This window comes from Cherax quadricarinatus, chromosome 62 (assembly GCF_038502225.1).
Source record: "Cherax quadricarinatus isolate ZL_2023a chromosome 62, ASM3850222v1, whole genome shotgun sequence".
Classification (NCBI taxonomy): Eukaryota; Metazoa; Arthropoda; class Malacostraca; order Decapoda; family Parastacidae; genus Cherax; species Cherax quadricarinatus.
This window is the reverse complement of record NC_091353.1, coordinates 7,082,128-7,100,717: the sequence shown is the minus strand read 5'-3', so window position 1 is coordinate 7,100,717 and position 18,590 is coordinate 7,082,128. Positions and strand designations below refer to the sequence as shown.

The 18,590-nt window shown below is 45.7% G+C and overlaps 1 protein-coding gene across 1 annotated transcript in view; it reads left to right on the top strand.

The window, feature by feature from the left end:
• Window positions 1–6,597, top strand: part of LOC128687264 (zinc finger protein 37) — a 31,126-nt gene extending 24,529 nt beyond the window's left edge. Inside the window, exon 2 of the mRNA XM_053774609.2 lies at window positions 3,955–6,597. Within this exon, the coding sequence (XP_053630584.1) occupies window positions 4,102–6,447 (2,346 nt within the window). The 5' untranslated portion in view covers window positions 3,955–4,101 and the 3' untranslated portion in view covers window positions 6,448–6,597. The remainder of the gene's footprint in view (window positions 1–3,954) is intronic.
• Window positions 6,598–18,590: the final 11,993 nt, after the last annotated feature.

The window sequence follows — 18,590 nt, the reverse complement described above, 5'->3', positions numbered from 1 at the left end:
TTGATGTTTCACTCAGTGTAGAGCTGTATCAGTTGATGTTTCACTCAATGTAGAGCTGTATCAGTTGATGTTTCACTCAGTGTAGAGCTGTATCAGTTGATGTTTCACTCAGTGTAGAGCTGTATCAGTTGATGTTTCACTCAGTGTAGAGCTGTATCAGTTGATGTTTCACTCAGTGTAGCGCTGTATCAGTTGATGTTTCACTCAGTGTAGAGCTGTATCAGTTGATGTTTCACTCAGTGTAGAGCTGTATCAGTTGATGTTTCACTCAGTGTAGAGCTGTATCAGTTGATGTTTCACTCAGTGTAGAGCTGTATCAGTTGATGTTTCACTCAGTGTAGAGCTGTATCAGTTGATGTTTCACTCAGTGTAGAGCTGTATCAGTTGATGTTTCACTCAGTGTAGAGCTGTATCAGTTGATGTTTCACTCAATGTAGAGCTGTATCAGTTCATGTTTCACTCAATGTAGAGCTGTATCAGTTGATGTTTCACTCAGTGTAGAGCTGTATCAGTTCATGTTTCACTCAGTGTAGAGCTGTATCAGTTCATGTTTCACTCAGTGTAGAGCTGTATCAGTTCAAGTTTCACTCAAAGTAGAGCTGTATCAGTTCAAGTTTCACTCAATGTAGAGCTGTATCAGTTCAAGTTTCACTCAATGTAGAGCTGTATCAGTTCAAGTTTCACTCAGTGTAGAGCTGTATCAGTTCAAGTTTCACTCAATGTAGAGCTGTATCAGTTCAAGTTTCACTCAGTGTAGAGCTGTATCAGTTCAAGTTTCACTCAGTGTAGAGCTGTGTCACTTCAAGTTTCACTCAGTGTAGAGCTGTATCATAACAAAGGGGGAAACTGTCCCATTATCATCTCGGCCTCAACAAACGCTACGTCTCTACAATATAAACTGATATAGGCTGCATCAGGCTACAGGAGAGATTTATTTACATCTACAGTAAGTCCATTGATTTTTGTTCAGCCTGGAAAGCCTCGTCTCAGTCAGAAGGTTGATCACAGTATGTATATATCCTGGTATGTATATATCCTGGTATGTATATATCCTGGTATGTATATATCCTGGTATGTATATATCCTGGTATGTATATATCCTGGTAAGTGTATCTTTGGCAGGGGCGGATCTACTCTTAACTTACGAGGTTTAAGCTTGAGGACCTCTACAAGCGACTTAATTCCACATTGTTTAAAAAATTTGGGTCTAATCTATGAGAAGGGTTTTTTTAAAAATAATAATATTAATAACATAGTATAATTTGGTACAGAATAATAGATAAAATAAAAATTCTAGAATTATTGAAGTGTAATGCTGTATAATCCTCCGGGTTTAGCGCTTCCCCCTTGATTATAATAATAATAATAATTGAAGTGTAATGTAGGCGAGCCGTTGCTGGTTGCCAAGGTGACTCCATAACAGTTCAAGCTTCAGGGTCCCCATAACAGTTCAAGCTTCAGGGTCCCCATAACAGTTCAAGCTTCAGGGTCCCCATAACAGTTCAAGCTTCAGGGTCCCCATAACAGTTCAAGCTTCAGGGTCCCCATAACAGTTCAAGCTTCAGGGTCCCCATAACAGTTCAACTTTCAAATTCCCAAAAATGTAGGTCCGCCCCTGATCTCTGGATTATAGTATTCTCGACTGGTGGTGAACAGTGCAGCCTGCAGCCTTAATGACCCTTGTGTGTGGAAAGTCTTTAACCCCTGTTAACCTGCCAGCCAAGGTAGTATGTATCCCTCCTGTGAACTGACAAGTTACGTATTCTCTGTATTTTTTGATGCATGATATTTACAGAGACTTTTAATATATTAAAAGTAGCTTTTTGAGGCAGCAAGTATAGCTCTTAGTGTCTGTATTATTGGGTTTAAGGAAAACCAACCAGATTGGTTTAAAAACCTGCATGAATTATGGGTAGAATATTGTACCCTGCATGTCAAAGATTGTTGGGTGGTAGATGGTATAAAATACCGACACGGTGGAAGAATGGATATAAATGTAGTATATTTCTATCCTTTATTGACTACGTTTCCCCATACAGTAGGCTTTATCAAGTTACAAATAGATCTACGTGAGCAGAGAATACCTATAAATATATAGTGACGTGAAGAGTCAGGTGGGTAATGCACATACGTGCAGATCCTGAGATCCAACTTCTCAGTATTCCCCCACCTAACTCTCCACGTCACTACGCTCCTTCTATATATACACATGAAGAAGACTCGACCCAGGACCCGTCCTGGCGAGCCTACCTGTAATATCTACTGTGTGGGGAACCGTAGTCATAAAGGATCGTATTATGCTACATTTGTGGCTATTTTTCCATTCTTGGGTGGCAGGGACCTCTCATTATTATGTAACATATTTGTGAAATGATTTCTTTCTCCGGAATGAATTCCTGAGCAAGGAAAAGGGCTATAGAATAGTGGAGTCACTGTAATGGTTAAATATTGGTGTTGGTTTTCCCCCTCACGTTCATGACTCATAGATGAATATCATAAACCATACCCCCGGCCGGGATTGAACCCGCGGTCATAGAGTCTCAAAACTCCAACCGCGGGTTCAATCCCGGCCGGGGGTATGGTTTATTTGCAATCGTGTCATTACGATTTCTTAAGTCATGAATATCATAGGGGTGAATAAAGTCACAATTCACTGACTGTAACAATACACAGACAACCCACAATTTGCTGAGAGAATTTAGACGATGTTTGGCTCCGTTCTAGACTGTTATTAAGGTTGATGATTAAGACGCATGTACAGCAGTTGGGTATCTTTATTGTTGAAACGTTTATCCTACACAGTAGGCTTCTTCAGTCATATACAGAGGCAGCAGGTGTAGTAGTGAAATGAAGATGATGTAATCAGTCCAACATCCTTGGAGAAATGGTGTTTGAGGTGGTCAGTCCCTCAGCCTGGAGGGACTGACCACATCAAATTGCATTTCTCATGCTATACCTGACTCCTGTATATGACTGAGGAAGCCTACTGTGTAGGCGAAACGTTGAACCAATAAAAATACCCAACTGCTGCACATATGTCTAAATCACCAATTAATTAGCTGTAGTCGCTTCCAGAGGTCACCGCTCAGCCTCTTCCCAGGGGACCCGGTCCTAGACCAGGCCTCCTGATTACTAATATGATCGATCAGACTGTTATCATACTTGAAGACTGAGACACTTGTGGAACATTTGGCAATCTGTATTTAGGAAACGCTCCACCACACAGTGCCTTCATCGGCCCAATGCAAAGAACGGTGGAAAAAGAGAAGGAGTTCGAGGTAATTAGTCCCTGTGTGGCGAAGTATTTCCTAATTAAAGACGCCCATATATTGTTTAAGTGTTTCATTATCATACTTGTCCCGGTTGAGTCCAAACGCCGTCTAAAGTTTTCTCTAAATTGTAGGTTAGTTGTGATTCATTGGGATGTTATTTTAATGGTCAAGGGTTCTCCATGCTGTAGACTAGTAGTTAGAATGCCTAAAATATGGGTGTGGTTTATCTTCACACTAATAGATACCGATAGATTGGTTTGGAAAGATACGAGAGCAAATGCTAGGACATATTTATCAAAAAACGTTTGGGTCCTTGAACCTTGATCACTTCTAACACATGGAAACTACTGGCAACTACAAAATTTCCAAAACATTAGCATACATGACGGTCAACCAGGCACAGCATCACACACCTAACAACATAGGAGTCACGTGAACTCACTCTCTACCTGTCCTCATTCCAACATGGTATTCTTTAGGTCGCCTGCGTCACTCATACCTCACTCTCCGACTGTATTTATACAGTTGAAGTGATCAAGGTCCTTGGACCGAAGCGTTTTCTATTAAATATGTCCTAGTGTTTGCTTACCTGTCTTTTTAAGCTAGTACAAGAGTTATCTGGCCTAGTGCAGTAGTGTACATGATGCTTATAGTGGTTGTGGTCTCTTTCTTTATCTTGCAGGTGCTATCACACTTGTCTGATGGTGGCGGGTGTCTTAACCTTCCTTCAGAACTAACTCTCACTCCTCACCACAACTCGCTCATCAGCTTCAACACATCTCTACGAAACATCTAGATTTCATTTGCTGTATCGTTAGTGTTATTGCACATGGTGTCCCGACTCGTGAGGGCAGCAACCACCATGGGCTCCAACCAAAATCCCAAATCTCAGTCTAAAAGCAAAGTTATTATCAAAGCTGTGGCTACCAAAAGCAGGAAGCAAGGATCCACCGGTGCTGCCACCAAGAACAACCATGCCAAACATCTAATCATTAAGACCAGTACTGGGGAAGTAGACAACTCCCTCGGGATCGACGTGCCACTGATCGACACCAGCGAGGGGGATGTGACCATAACGCCAGCACTCGTTGAAAGTGAAATCGACAATGAGGGTGCGACCACTACTCTCAACGGATGGAAACTGGCAAAGCGAAAAGCAAAAAATCACATAGGCAGCCTCCAAGACGGGGGAACTAGTGAGAACGGGGTTAATGTCGTTACGAAAAGTGTGGCTCGGAACACTACCAAGATGATCAGCTCAACGAGGACGAAAACAAGCAAATCTAATACTAAAAAGGGAAGATCCGTTGAAAAAATTACTATAACTACGAACACGGGAAAGGGGAAAGCACAACTCCTTAACGAAGTTCAGAATCCGATGAAGGAAGACAGTAAGATCGTCATCACTTCAGGACTGGGAAAGGAAGAAGCATCACAAAAGGTCACAGCAGCAGCAGCATCCACGCCACCGGTGGACAAAGCTGTCGAACTAACAGGCGAGACTTTAAAACTGACAGGAAGAGGCGAAAAGAAACAAACTGTAACGAAGAAAGAGACAAAGAGAGCTTCCAAATCATCCAAAAAGACGCTAGAAACTGATACTAACAAAAAGTCCGGAATCCAGAAAGCTAAAAAGAACTCCATTTTTACTGACAAAATCCAAGACATACCCGAAGAAAAGAACGCTGATAAAGCGGGTGGAATACCTGCAAAGAAATCTAGTGCCAAGGATAAGCTAGATAAGGACGGGGGCGGGGGTGAGAGCTCGGACGACGGGATGGATATAGATATTCAAAACATTGACGATGATGATGAAGCCAGTTCAGACGCCACTGACTTCGACTCGAGAGACCCCAACGAAGAACACGTCATCGTCCTCAAGGAATGTGAATCAGAAGTTGACGAGAATAATAAACGCAAAAAGTTTAAGTGTGCGATTTGTGGGAAATTCTCAACAGCAAAGGCCGACCTTTTAAAGCACGTGCGCATACATACCGGCGAGAGACCGTTTAAGTGCAAGATCTGCAACGCCACCTTCGTCCAGATCACTGCACTTCGAGGTCATGAAACTATTCATACAGGAGAAAAGCCCTTCACGTGTGATATATGCATGAAGAGCTTCGCCCTGAAAGATCGCCTGAGGCTCCACATGAGAGTCCATACCGGAGAAAAGCCACACAAATGCAATAAGTGCAACCAGGCGTTCGCTCGCCGCAGCCAGGTGACCCAACACTTGCGGGTTCACACAGGTGAGAAGGCCTACGAGTGCGCTGAGTGCGGGGCTCGCTTTACCTCCTACCACACCCTCAAGGGACACCTGATGGCACATCGGGGTGTCAAGGAGTTCCAGTGTGGCGCCTGTGGTAAGAAGTTCATTCGTGTGGAAGGTCTGTACAAACACATTCGCATGGTACATCGCGGTTCTCGCCCCTATTATTGCAACCTGTGTGGCAAAGCTTTCAAAGGTCACTTGCAACAACACATGAGACTTCATCTTGGCGTGCGGCCTTTCGAGTGTTCGACGTGCAAAGCTACCTTCACACAGAACTCCCAGTTGACTGTCCACATGCGGATCCACACTGGTGAGAGACCATACAAGTGTCAGATTTGCGGTGCCGCGTTTGCACATTCCTCAGCTTGCAAAATCCACATGCGATCTCACACAGGAGAGAAGCCATTCCAGTGTGTATTGTGTTCGGCCGCCTTCTCTCAGCTCCCCCACCTGAAGAAACACATGAAGTGCGTCCATAATGCCGTGAAGCCGTACCTCTGCACCATTTGCAAAGATTTCTTCCAGACGCAGAGCGAGTTGGACGGCCACGAGCGGACTGACCACGGCATGGACAAGTCTGCCGAACAGGAAGCAGAGGAAATGGTGGAAGAATCTACACTGGCGCGTCTGCGGAACCGTCTGGCTGTCCTCCTGTACCGCATTTCCTCCGAAGAACGCCGCTGCAAATTTGGCTTCGGCCATAGGCTGGTGGACGAAGTCCTAAAGCTCTCGCTGGAGTCGTCAGGTCATGTCCCCATTAACGACAAGTCGCTCTCGAGGCTGGATGAGCTGCGCAAGAATGTCCTCCTACTGCTGAAATGGACCATACCCAAGGACACGCTGGAGGAGTACCACAAAAATAACATGACTGTTGATGAAGTGCTCGACATGCTGACCACTTAATGCCGGTGAGATTAGGCAAGCAATAGTTCTTTATCCTCGTCAAAACGATAACCAAAACAGGCAGAAAAAAAAAGTATTTAAATGCCCACAGGCTTATAGTTTCCAACTGAAAGATTTTTATATCCCCTTTTCTAACGCTTCTCCTTTATCATTATTTATCATATCGGCTTTATATAAAATACAGCACAGTACTGTGCTGTTGATGTGTTCTATTTAAATGGGTGAAAATGTGCAATGTAGCTCTTAATATTTGTGAAAAGCATTTTATTATTACTAGTATAAAAATTGTTAAATGTCACACACAAACCCACATGGAGAAAATAAAACAAAGATTGCTGTTTGAAGTGCATATACACCTAGAGTTGTGTATACCTCAATGCATATACACTGAGAGTTTACATATATACCTCTTTTAAGGATTAAAGTATGCTTGACCTGGTGGTGTAAAGGTGATATACAACCTTAATGAGCCTCATGTAGTCGATTGGCTTTCAGCCGCAACAAGTGCTAAGTGAAGTAGGTTTAAACCCTATCGACTACACGAGGGCCTTCAAGACTGCGTGGGTTTAGCACTCAAGTTATGATTATAATAATTCAAGACTGCGTGTAAGCTACTCACCACCAGTCAATATTGCTTTAATTCATAAAACAGGAATTACTAAGTTTTCAAAGTATATACGCTGAGAGACACATCATAGTGTGTATATTCCAAGTACTGAATATTTCCTCAGCCATCAGCTGAAGTATAATCATTATACCTTTACCTTTGGATTTCATATGATGTTCACATATGTGCAAATATCGCACATGTGTCTCATTTATCATAGTGTCGGTTTTTTAAACCATTTGTCGGATTTTTAAACCATTTATCCACTTTTCCTCTGCTTCGAAGCACAAGTGCAAAGCTCTCAGCCTCGTCTCAGTGCCGGATTATAGCATAGGCTTTAAGGGCTGCAGCCCAAGGTCATCCGCCAGCTGGAGGGCCTCTGCTAGCTGGAGGGCCTCCGCCAGCTGGAGGGCCTCTGCTAGCTGGAGGGCCTCCGCCAGCTGGAGGGCCTCCGCCAGCTGGAGGGCCTCCGCCAGCTGGAGGGCCTCCGCCAGCTGGAGGGCCTCCGCCAGCTGGAGGGCCTCCGCCAGCTGGAGGGCCTCCGCCAGCTGGAGGGCCTCCGCCAGCTGGAGGGCCTCCGCCAGCTGGAGGGCCTCCGCCAGCTGGAGGGCCTCCAGACACGTTTCCAATTAATTAAACAAAGAAAATGATTGAATTTTGGTTGTGTTTTGTCTTCTAAAATATGTAATATTTCTTTAAATTTTTTCACTTTTGAAATATCACTGGGACCCCTCACAGTACCTGTGGCCCAGGGGCCCCCTCACAGTACCTGTGGCCCAGGGGCCCCCCTCACAGTACCTGTGGCCCAGGGGCCCCCTCAGTACCTGTGGCCCAGGGGCCCCCCTCACAGTACCTGTGGTCCAGGGACCCCCCTCACAGTACCTGTGGCCAAGGGGCCCCCTCACAGTACCTGTGGCCCAGGGGCCCCTCACAGTACCTGTGGCCCAGGGGCCCCCTCAGTACCTGTGGCCCAGGGGCCCCCCTCAAAGTACCTGTGGTCCAGGGGCCCCCCTCACAGTACCTGTGGCCCAGGGGCCCCCTCAGTACCTGTGGCCCAGGGGCCCCTCACAGTACCTGTAGCCCAGAGGCCCCTCACAGTACCTGTGGCCCAGGGGCCCCCTCACAGTACCTGTGGCCCAGGGGCCCCTCACAGTACCTGTGGCCCAGGGTCCCCCTCACAGTACCTGTGGCCCAGGGTCCCCCTCACAGTACCTGTGGCCCAGGGGCCCCCTCACAGTACCTGTAGCCCAGGGGCCCCCCTCACAGTACCTGTGGCCCAGGGGCCCCTCACAGTACCTGTAGCCCAGGGGCCTCACAGTAACTAGCCCAGGGGCCCCCTCACAATACCTGTAGCCCAGGGGTCTCAGTACCTGTAGCTCAGGGACCTCAGTACCTGTAGCCCAGGGGTCTCACAGTACCTGTAGCCCAGGGGTCTCACAGTACCTGTAGCCCAGGGGTCTCAGTACCTGTAACCCAGGGGCCTCACAGTACCTGTAACCCAAGGGCCTCACAGTACCTGTAACCCAGGGGCCTCACAGTACCTGTAGCCCAGGGGCCTCACAGTACCTGTAGCCCAGGGGTCTCACAGTACCTGTAACCCAGGGGCCTCACAGTACCTGTAACCCAGGGGCCTCACAGTACCTGTAGCCCAGGGGCCTCACAGTACCTGTAACCCAGGGGCCTCACAGTACTTGTAGCCCAGGTACCTCACAGTACCTGTTGCCCAGGGGCCTCACAGTACCTGTAGCCCAGGGGCCTCACAGTACCTGTAGCCCAGGGGCCTCACAGTACCTGTAGCCCAGGGGCCTCACAGTACCTGTAGCCCAGGGGCCTCACAGTACCTGTAGCCCAGGGGCCTGACAGTACCTGTAGCCCAGGGGCCTGACAGTACCTGTAGCCCAGGGGCCTCACAGTACCTGTAGCCCAGGGGCCTCACAGTACCTGTAGCCCAGGGGCCTCACAGTACCTGTAGCCCAGGAGCCTCACAGTACCTGTAGCCCAGGAACCTCACAGTACCTGTAGCCCAGGGGCCTCACAGTACCTGTAGCCCAGGGGCCTCACAGTACCTGTAGCCCAGGGGCCTCACAGTACCTGTAGCCCAGGGGCCTCACAGTACCTGTAGCCCAGGAGCCTCACAGTACCTGTAGCCCAGGGGCCTCACAGTACCTGTAGCCCAGGAGCCTCACAGTACCTGTAGCCCAGGAGCCTCACAGTACCTGTAGCCCAGGAGCCTCACAGTATCTGTAGCCCAGGGGCCTCACAGTACCTGTAGCCCAGGGGCCTCACAGTACCTGTAGCCCAGGGGCCTCACAGTACCTGTAGCCCAGGGGCCTCACAGTACCTGTAGCCCAGGGGCCTCACAGTACCTGTAGCCCAGGGGCCTCACAGTACCTGTAGCCCAGGGGCCTCACAGTACCTGTAGCCCAGGGGCCTCACAGTACCTGTAGCCCAGGGGCCTCACAGTACCTGTAGCCCAGGGGTCTCACAGTACCTGTAGCCCAGGAGCCTCACAATATCTGTAGCCCAGGGGCCTCACAGTACCTGTAGCCCAGGGGCCTCACAGTACCTGTAGCCCAGGGGCCTCACAGTACCTGTAGCCCAGGGGCCTCACAGTACCTGTAGCCCAGGGGCCTCACAGTACCTGTAGCCCAGGGGCCTCACAGTACCTGTAGCCCAGGGGCCTCACAGTACCTGTAGCCCAGGGGCCTCACAGTACCTGTAGCCCAGTGGTCTCACAGTACCTGTAGCCCAGGAGCCTCACAGTACCTGTAGCCCAGGGGTCTCACAGTACCTGTAGCCCAGGAGCCTCACAGTACCTGTAGCCCAGGGGCCTCACAGTACCTGTAGCCCAGGGGCCTCACAGTACCTGTAGCCCAGGGGCCTCACAGTACCTGTAGCCCAGGTGCCTCACAGTACCTGTAGCCCAGGAGCCTCACAGTACCTGTAGCCCAGGGGCATCACAGTACCTGTAGCCCAGGGGCCTCACAGTACCTGTAGCCCAGGGGCCTCACAGTACCTGTAGCCCAGGGGCCTCACAGTACCTGTAGCCCAGGTGCCTCACAGTACCTGTAGCCCAGGAGCCTCACAGTACCTGTAGCCCAGGGGCCTCACAGTACCTGTAGCCCAGGGGCCTCACAGTACCTGTAGCCCAGGGGCCTCACAGTACCTGTAGCCCAGGGGCCTCACAGTACCTGTAGCCCAGGGGCCTCACAGTACCTGTAGCCCAGGGGCCTCACAGTACCTGTAGCCCAGGGGCCTCACAGTATCTGTAGCCCAGGGGCCTCACAGTACCTGTAGCCCAGGAGCCTCACAGTACCTGTAGCCCAGGAGCCTCACAGTACCTGTAGCCCAGGGGCCTACAAACTCTTAATCCGGCTCTGCCTTATCTCCTAAATACAAAAATGCTCTGAAATACTCTACAGTTGCTTAAATACTGATGATTTGTTTTCTTAAATTATTTAAAAAATTATTTTTTTTGCGTACGGTAATGTGTATACTATGTACATGTAGTTTGTATTATGTACTAAATACTGTGTTTATATGTGTTAAATCTTGTCATTTCATTGTGTTTATATAGTGCATTTACGTCATTTTTCACACTGTTTTTATATAATTTCTTTACATTACATATTTATATTATTTGGTATATTTAATGTATTTACATCATGTATTAAAACGTGCTTTCAGATTTTCACATGCTGTTTATATAATGGATTTTCACGTGTTTGTATAATTTTAAACCATATAAACTATTTAAAAATGTATTATTCGATTGATGTGCCAGTAAACTGTGTCATATTACAGTGTGTATAGATATTTTTAAGATTAATTTACTGTAATAAGAAAAAAAAAAACAGCCCTGAATTCACTGTTGCCATATGTAGGACCCTGGCCACTGATGTTCTTTTCTAGTCGTCTTGTGTTCTAAAGGACATGGTAGGGTTCTATTATTATCTAGTTTAAGGATATGTATATGTATATGCGAGGAAACCGTGGTTGATACATTGTTTTTGTGTTTAAGTCGTGGCTACTCCCTTATATCAAATATGATTATCCCTCAGAAGTTATGTAATGTTTATTTCTTTAGGGTCTCCAAGGTATGTACACCGAGAAGTGTATGTCTTGGTATGAATATTTGCTAAGAGTGTAATTTCTGTACTATGTATTAAGGTATTCTTGACTGGTGGTGAACAGGTGACCTGCAGCCTTAATGACCCTCGTGTGGTCAGTAGGATTTATACCCCATTGAACAGCCATCCCCATGCTTATAGTAATAATAATTTTGTGTTCTACAGTGACAGGCACGAAGCTAGTGTAGATCTAACCTATCTTGGTTGTGGATTTTCAACCGTATCCCGTCCTGGCTGTGGATTTTTGGGTCTCCAACCCCTGTCTGTGCATTTTCAAGCCTATCCAGGGCGAATTGCCATGATAATTTTCTCATTTTCCTCGTCTATACGCGACAAAGAGAATGTACCAACCATCTAGTTAAGGGAATAAATATATATATATATATATATATATATATATATATATATATATATATATATATATATATATATATATATATATATATATATATATATATATATATATATATATATATACTATGTGTTTATAATGTCATGTGTGTAGGTAAAGACTCTTGGAGTGTCATACAAAGTGCAATAACTGTGTTCTGAATCCCAAAGTTTTTTACTGATGTAAGCCAAGCATTTCAACCCCATCCATCGTTCTAGTCGAAGTTGGTGCCAAGAAAGAACCCACCGGATGCGAACGAGCGAGAAACAATGTGTGTGTGTGTGTGTGTGTGTACTCACCTAATTGCGGTTGCAAAGGTCGATTCATAGCTCCTGGCCCTGCCTCTTTACTGGTCGTTACTGTAATCACCTAATTGTGCTTACAGAGGTCGTTTCATAGCTCCTGGCCCTGTGTGTTGTGTGTATGTACTTCCTTGTATGTGGTTGCAGGGATCGTGTGTGTGTGTGTGTAGTGTCCTAGTGTTTTTGATGGTGCTACGTGTTATTTGCAAGTTAATTTCTGTTAATATTTGTGTCTGTTTAATGTTTTTGCAACCTAGGCTGAATATTTAACGATAATTGCATTTTTTTTCTTTTATCTACGTTTTATCATCTGTAATTTTTTCTTCGTGTTTTTTTAAGTACAGTAGATTTGTTTTTGTATCTAATTTGACTGTGCAATTTAAATCAGTTTGTGCTCTAAGAGTGCTATAATTTATCGCTATGTTTAATGTTCGCTATATTTCTAGGTTCTGTATTTTCCTTATTTTTCCCATTAGCATTATCACAAAGAATTCTCTCTCTCTCTCTCTCTCTCTCTCTCTCTCTCTCTCTCTCTCTCTCTCTCTCTCTCTCTCTCTCTATCTCTCTCTCTCTCTCTCTCTCTCTCTCTCTCTCTCTCTCTCTCTCTCTCTCTCTATGTTGCATGTGCTCCTACAGCTAGTTAAGAGGAAATTAGACTGTGGTTTGGTACTGAATGTCATTGGTGATTGTGGTAGGAATTGTAGTTGTTTTAGACCAGTGCATGACAGGGGTGGTGATAGTTGAGGTAGTGCTTGTAGTAGTAGTAGTAGTAGTGGTGGTGGTAGTGGTACTTGCTACGGTGGTGGTGATGGTGGTGGTTCCTAACACAGGTATTGTTTCGAGTATATATCCCTGGCAGTTACCAGTTATGCGTCTCTTAATTTCCTTAGCCTCACCACTCAGAGTGATCACACCCCTCAAGGGAGGTTCCTTGACGTTGGTGAGGGGCTCTTGATCTAGGGAATTGGATCTGTGCTCCAGTTCCCTGAATTGAGCCTGAATACCTTCCATCCCTCCCCCCCCCCCACATGCGTCGTATAATCCTAAGGGTTTAGCGCTCCCACATGATTATGATAAGAGTGATCACAAATTGCCCAACCTTTCCCTATCCCATCCCCTCTGTAAACGTTTCTCGCCCATAAACGTCTACTTACAAACGTATCCACAGTCTTATTTCTAGTAAAAACAAGTAATATTACATCACATCTTCGTAATTTGGGTAGACTAATATAAATTCTCTTGTGTACTGATTTACTTATAGCTAATATAAACTAATTCGTGAGTCTATGGATAGTGAATATTTCTGATTTATATAGCAAATGTCATTGGATTACAAAAGCTAATCAGAATTTTAGGTAATTTGCTTCGAGAGAAACTCATTTGTGGAGGGGGACCTTTCCTTATCTCGAATTAAAACCAATTCCCATGTTCCCCGGCGCTGTATGCCTTTCCTTGCGGGTTTAGCACCTCCCCATGAATAAGGTTGTTTGCCCGAAATGCTCAACATACAAAGGGGCTTTTGGCATGTACAACCAACTATTATATTCCACTGTACAACCATGTACAACGTCAAAATAAACATCTTAATTATGGTAACCGCCATGGGTATATAGGCTTCTAAATCAATTTTGTCTTGTTCTCTGAAGAGTAATATTTCTGTACGAAAGTTTACACCATTTACATTTTCATTATTATTTTTTTTTTTTTTTGAGATGGGAGCTTTCCTGTCATATTTATTTTCTGTTGTGTAAAGACAAGTTGGAATGTACTCATTTAAATCTACTTAATTTGTAACGACATTAATGTAATTTTGTTGTTAATAAAAATTGAAAAGTGTTTGCATTATTATTATTATTATTATAAATTATTATTATTAGTATTATTATTATTATGAGAAACTGTTATAAATTTCTGATACAGGAGACATACTCGAGACGCGTGAAATTGCTTACTGTTTCGTTGTCTCATTATAATCTTTAAAGGGGTGAAGGGGTAAGCCAGATGAAGGCCTCGATCAGATGACCAAAAGCTCCAGCTGTTGGTCATCATATGACTAAGACCAGCGTCAGGAAACACTTGTCCTGTTTCCTGACAAACCTTACCTAACCTAACCTGAAGACCAGCGTCAGGAAACACTTGTCCTGTTTCCTGACAAACCTTACCTAACCTAACCTGAAGACCAGCGTCAGGAAACACTTGTCCTGTTTCCTGACAAACCTTACCTAACCTAACCTGAAGACCAGCGTCAGGAAACACTTGTCCTGTTTCCTGACAAACCTTACCTAACCTAACCTGAAGACCAGCGTCAGGAAACACTTGTCCTGTTTCCTGACAAACCTTACCTAACCTAACCTGACCAGCGTCAGGAAATACCGGGCCTGTTTCCTGACAAACCTTACCTAACCTCACCTGAAGACCAGCGTCAGGAAACACTTGTCCTGTTTCCTGACAAACCTTACCTAACCTAACCTGAAGACCAGCGTCAGGAAACACTTGTCCTGTTTCCTGACAAACCTTACCTAACCTAACCTAAAGACCAGCGTCAGGAAACACTTGACCTGTTTCCTGACAAACCTTACCTAACCTAACCTGAAGACCAGCGTCAGGAAACACTTGACCTGTTTCCTGACAAACCTTACCTAACCTAACCTGAAGACCAGCGTCAGGAAACACTTGACCTGTTTCCTGACAAACCTTACCTAATCTAACCTGAAGACCAGCGTCAGGAAACACTTGACCTGTTTCCTGACAAACCTTACCTAACCTAACCTGAAGACCGGCGTCAGGAAACACTTGTCCTGTTTCCTGACAAACATTACATAACCTAACCTGAAGACCAGCGTCAGGAAACACATGTCCTGTTTACTGACAAACCGTACTTAACCTAACCTGAAGACCAGCGTCAGGAAACACTTGTCCTGTTTCCTGACAAACCTTACCTAACCTAACCTGAAGACCAGCGTCAGGAAACACTTGTCCTGTTTCCTGACAAACCTTACCTAACCTAACCTGAAGACCAGCGTCAGGAAACACTTGTCCTGTTTCCTGACAAACCTTACCTAACCTAACCTGAAGACCAGCGACAGGAAACACTTGTCCTGTTTCCTGACAAACATTACCTAACCTAACCTGAAGACCAGCGTTAGAAAACACTTGTCCTGTTTCCTGACAAACCTTACCTAACCTAACCTGAAGACCAGCGTCAGGAAACACTTGTCCTGTTTCCTGACAAACATTACCAAACCTAACCTGTTTGTCCTGACAAAACATTACATAACCTAACCTGAAGACCCGCGTCAGGAAACACTTGTCCTGTTTCCTGACAAACCTTACTTAACCTAACCTGAAGACCAGCGTCAGGAAACACTTGTCCTGTTTCCTGACAAACCTTACCTAACCTAACCTGAAGACCAGCGTCAGGAAACATTTGACCTGTTTCCTGACAAACCTTACCTAACCTAACCTGAAGACCGGCGTCAGGAAACACTTGTCCTGTCCCCTGACAAACCTTAACCAACCTAACCTGAAGACCAGCGTCAGGAAACACTTGTCCTGTTTCCTGACAAACATTACCTAACCTAACCTGAAGACAAACCTTACCTAACCTAACCTGAAGACCAGCGTCAGGAAACACTTGTCCTGTTTCCTGACAAACCTCACCTAACCTAACCTGAAGACCAGCGTCAGGAAACACTTGTCCTGTTTCCTGACAAAGGAAACATTACCTAACCTAACCTGAAGACCAGCGTCAGGAAACACTTGTCCTGTTTCCTGACAAACATTACCTAGCCTAACCTGAAGACCAGCGTCAGGAAACACTTGTCCTGTTTCCTGACAAACCTGACCTAACCTAACCTGAAGACCAGCGTCAGGAAACACTTGTCCTGTTTCCTGACAAACCTTACCTAACCTAACATGAAGACCAGCGTCAGGAAACACTTGTCCTGTTTCCTGACAAACCTTACCTAACCTAACCTGAAGACCAGCGTCAGGAAACACCTGTCCTGTTTCCTGACAAACCTTACCTAACCTAACCTGAAGACCAGCGTCAGGAAACACTTGTCCTGTTTCCTGACAAACCTTACCTAACCTAACCTAAAGATCAGCGTCAGGAAACACCTGTCCTGTTTCCTGACAAACCTTACCTAACCTAACCTGAAGACCAGCGTCAGGAAACACTTGTCCTGTTTCCTGACAAACATTACCTAACCTAACCTGAAGACCAGCGTCAGGAAACACTTGTCTTGTTTCCTGACAAACCTTACCTAACCTAACCTGAAGACCAGCGTCAGGAAACACTTGTCCTGTTTCCTGACAAACCTTACCTAACCTAACCTGAAGACCAGCGTCAGGAAACACTTGTCCTGTTTCCTGACAAACCTTACCTAACCTAACCTGAAGACCAGCGTCAGGAAACACTTGTCCTGTTTCCTGACAAACCTTACCTAACCTAACCTGAAGACCAGCGTCAGGAAACACTTGTCCTGTTTCCTGACAAACCTTACCTAACCTAACCTGAAGACCAGCGTCAGGAAACACTTGTCCTGTTTCCTGACAAACCTTACCTAACCTAACCTGAAGACCAGCGTCAGGAAACACTTGTCCTGTTTCCTGACAAACCTTACCTAACCTAACCTGAAGACCAGCGTCAGGAAACACTTGTCCTGTTTCCTGACAAACATTACCTAACCTAACCTGAAGACCAGCGTCAGGAAACACTTGTCCTGTTTCCTGACAAACCTTACCTAACCTAACCTGAAGACCAGCGTCAGGAAACACTTGTCCTGTTTCCTGACAAACCTTACCTAACCTAACCTGAAGACCAGCGTCAGGAAACACTTGTCCTGTTTCCTGACAAACCTTACCTAACCTAACCTGAAGACCAGCGTCAGGAAACACTTGTCCTGTTTCCTGACAAACCTTACCTAACCTAACCTGAAGACCAGCGTCAGGAAACACTTGTCCTGTTTCCTGACAAACCTTACCTAACCTAACCTGAAGACCAGCGTCAGGAAACACTTGTCCTGTTTCCTGACAAACCTTACCTAACCTAACCTGAAGACCAGCGTCAGGAAACACTTGTCCTGTTTCCTGACAAACCTTACCTAACCTAACCTGAAGACCAGCGTCAGGAAACACTTGTCCTGTTTCCTGACAAACCTTACCTAACCTAACCTGAAGACCAGCGTCAGGAAACACTTGTCCTGTTTCCTGACAAACCTTACCTAACCTAACCTGAAGACCAGCGTCAGGAAACACTTGTCCTGTTTCCTGACAAACCTTACCTAACCTAACCTGAAGACCAGCGTCAGGAAACACTTGTCCTGTTTCCTGACAAACCTTACCTAACCTAACCTGAAGACCAGCGTCAGGAAACACTTGTCCTGTTTCCTGACAAACCTTACCTAACCTAACCTGAAGACCAGCGTCAGGAAACACTTGTCCTGTTTCCTGACAAACCTTACCTAACCTAACCTGAAGACCAGCGTCAGGAAACACTTGTCCTGTTTCCTGACAAACCTTACCTAACCTAACCTGAAGACCAGCGTCAGGAAACACTTGTCCTGTTTCCTGACAAACCTTACCTAACCTAACCTGAAGACCAGCGTCAGGAAACACTTGTCCTGTTTCCTGACAAACCTTACCTAACCTAACCTGAAGACCAGCGTCAGGAAACACTTGTCCTGTTTCCTGACAAACCTTACCTAACCTAACCTGAAGACCAGCGTCAGGAAACACTTGTCCTGTTTCCTGACAAACCTTACCTAACCTAACCTGAAGACCAGCGTCAGGAAACACTTGTCCTGTTTCCTGACAAACCTTACCTAACCTAACCTGAAGACCAGCGTCAGGAAACACTTGTCTTGTTTCCTGACAAACCTTACATAACCTAACCTGAAGACCAGCGTCAGGAAACACTTGTCATGTTTCCTGACAAACCTGACCTAACCTAACCTGAAGACCAGCGTCAGGAAACACTTGTCATGTTTCCTGACAAACCTTACCTAACCTAACCTGAAGACCAGCGTCAGGAAACACTTGTCATGTTTCCTGACAAACCTTACCTAACCTAACCTGAAGACCAGCGTCAGGAAACACTTGTCCTGTTTCCTGACAAACCTTACCTAACCTAACCTGAAGACCTGCGTCAGGAAACACTTGTCCTGTTTCCTGACAAACCTTACCTAACCTAACCTGAAGACCAGCGTCAGGAAACACTTGTCCTGTTTCCTGACAAACCTTACCTAACCTAACCTGAAGACCAGCGTCAGGAAACACTTGTCCTGTTTCCTGACAAACCTTACCTAACCTAACCTGAAGACCAGCGTCAGGAAACACTTGTCCTGTTTCCTGACAAACCTTACCTAACCTAACCTGAAGACCAGCGTCAGGAAACACTTGTCCTGTTTCCTGACAAACCTTACCTAACCTAACCTGACCTGCGTCAGAAAACACTTGTCCTGTTTCCTGACAAACCTACCTAACCTAACCTGAAGACCAGCGTCAGGAAACACTTGTCCTGTTTCCTGACAAACCTTACCTAACCTAACCTGAAGACCTGCGTCAGGAAACACTTGTCCTGTTTCCTGACAAACCTTACCTAACCTAACCTGAAGACCAGCGTCAGGAAACACTTGTCCTGTTTCCTGACAAACCTTACCTAACCTAACCTGAAGACCAGCGTCAGGAAACACTTGTCCTGTTTCCTGACA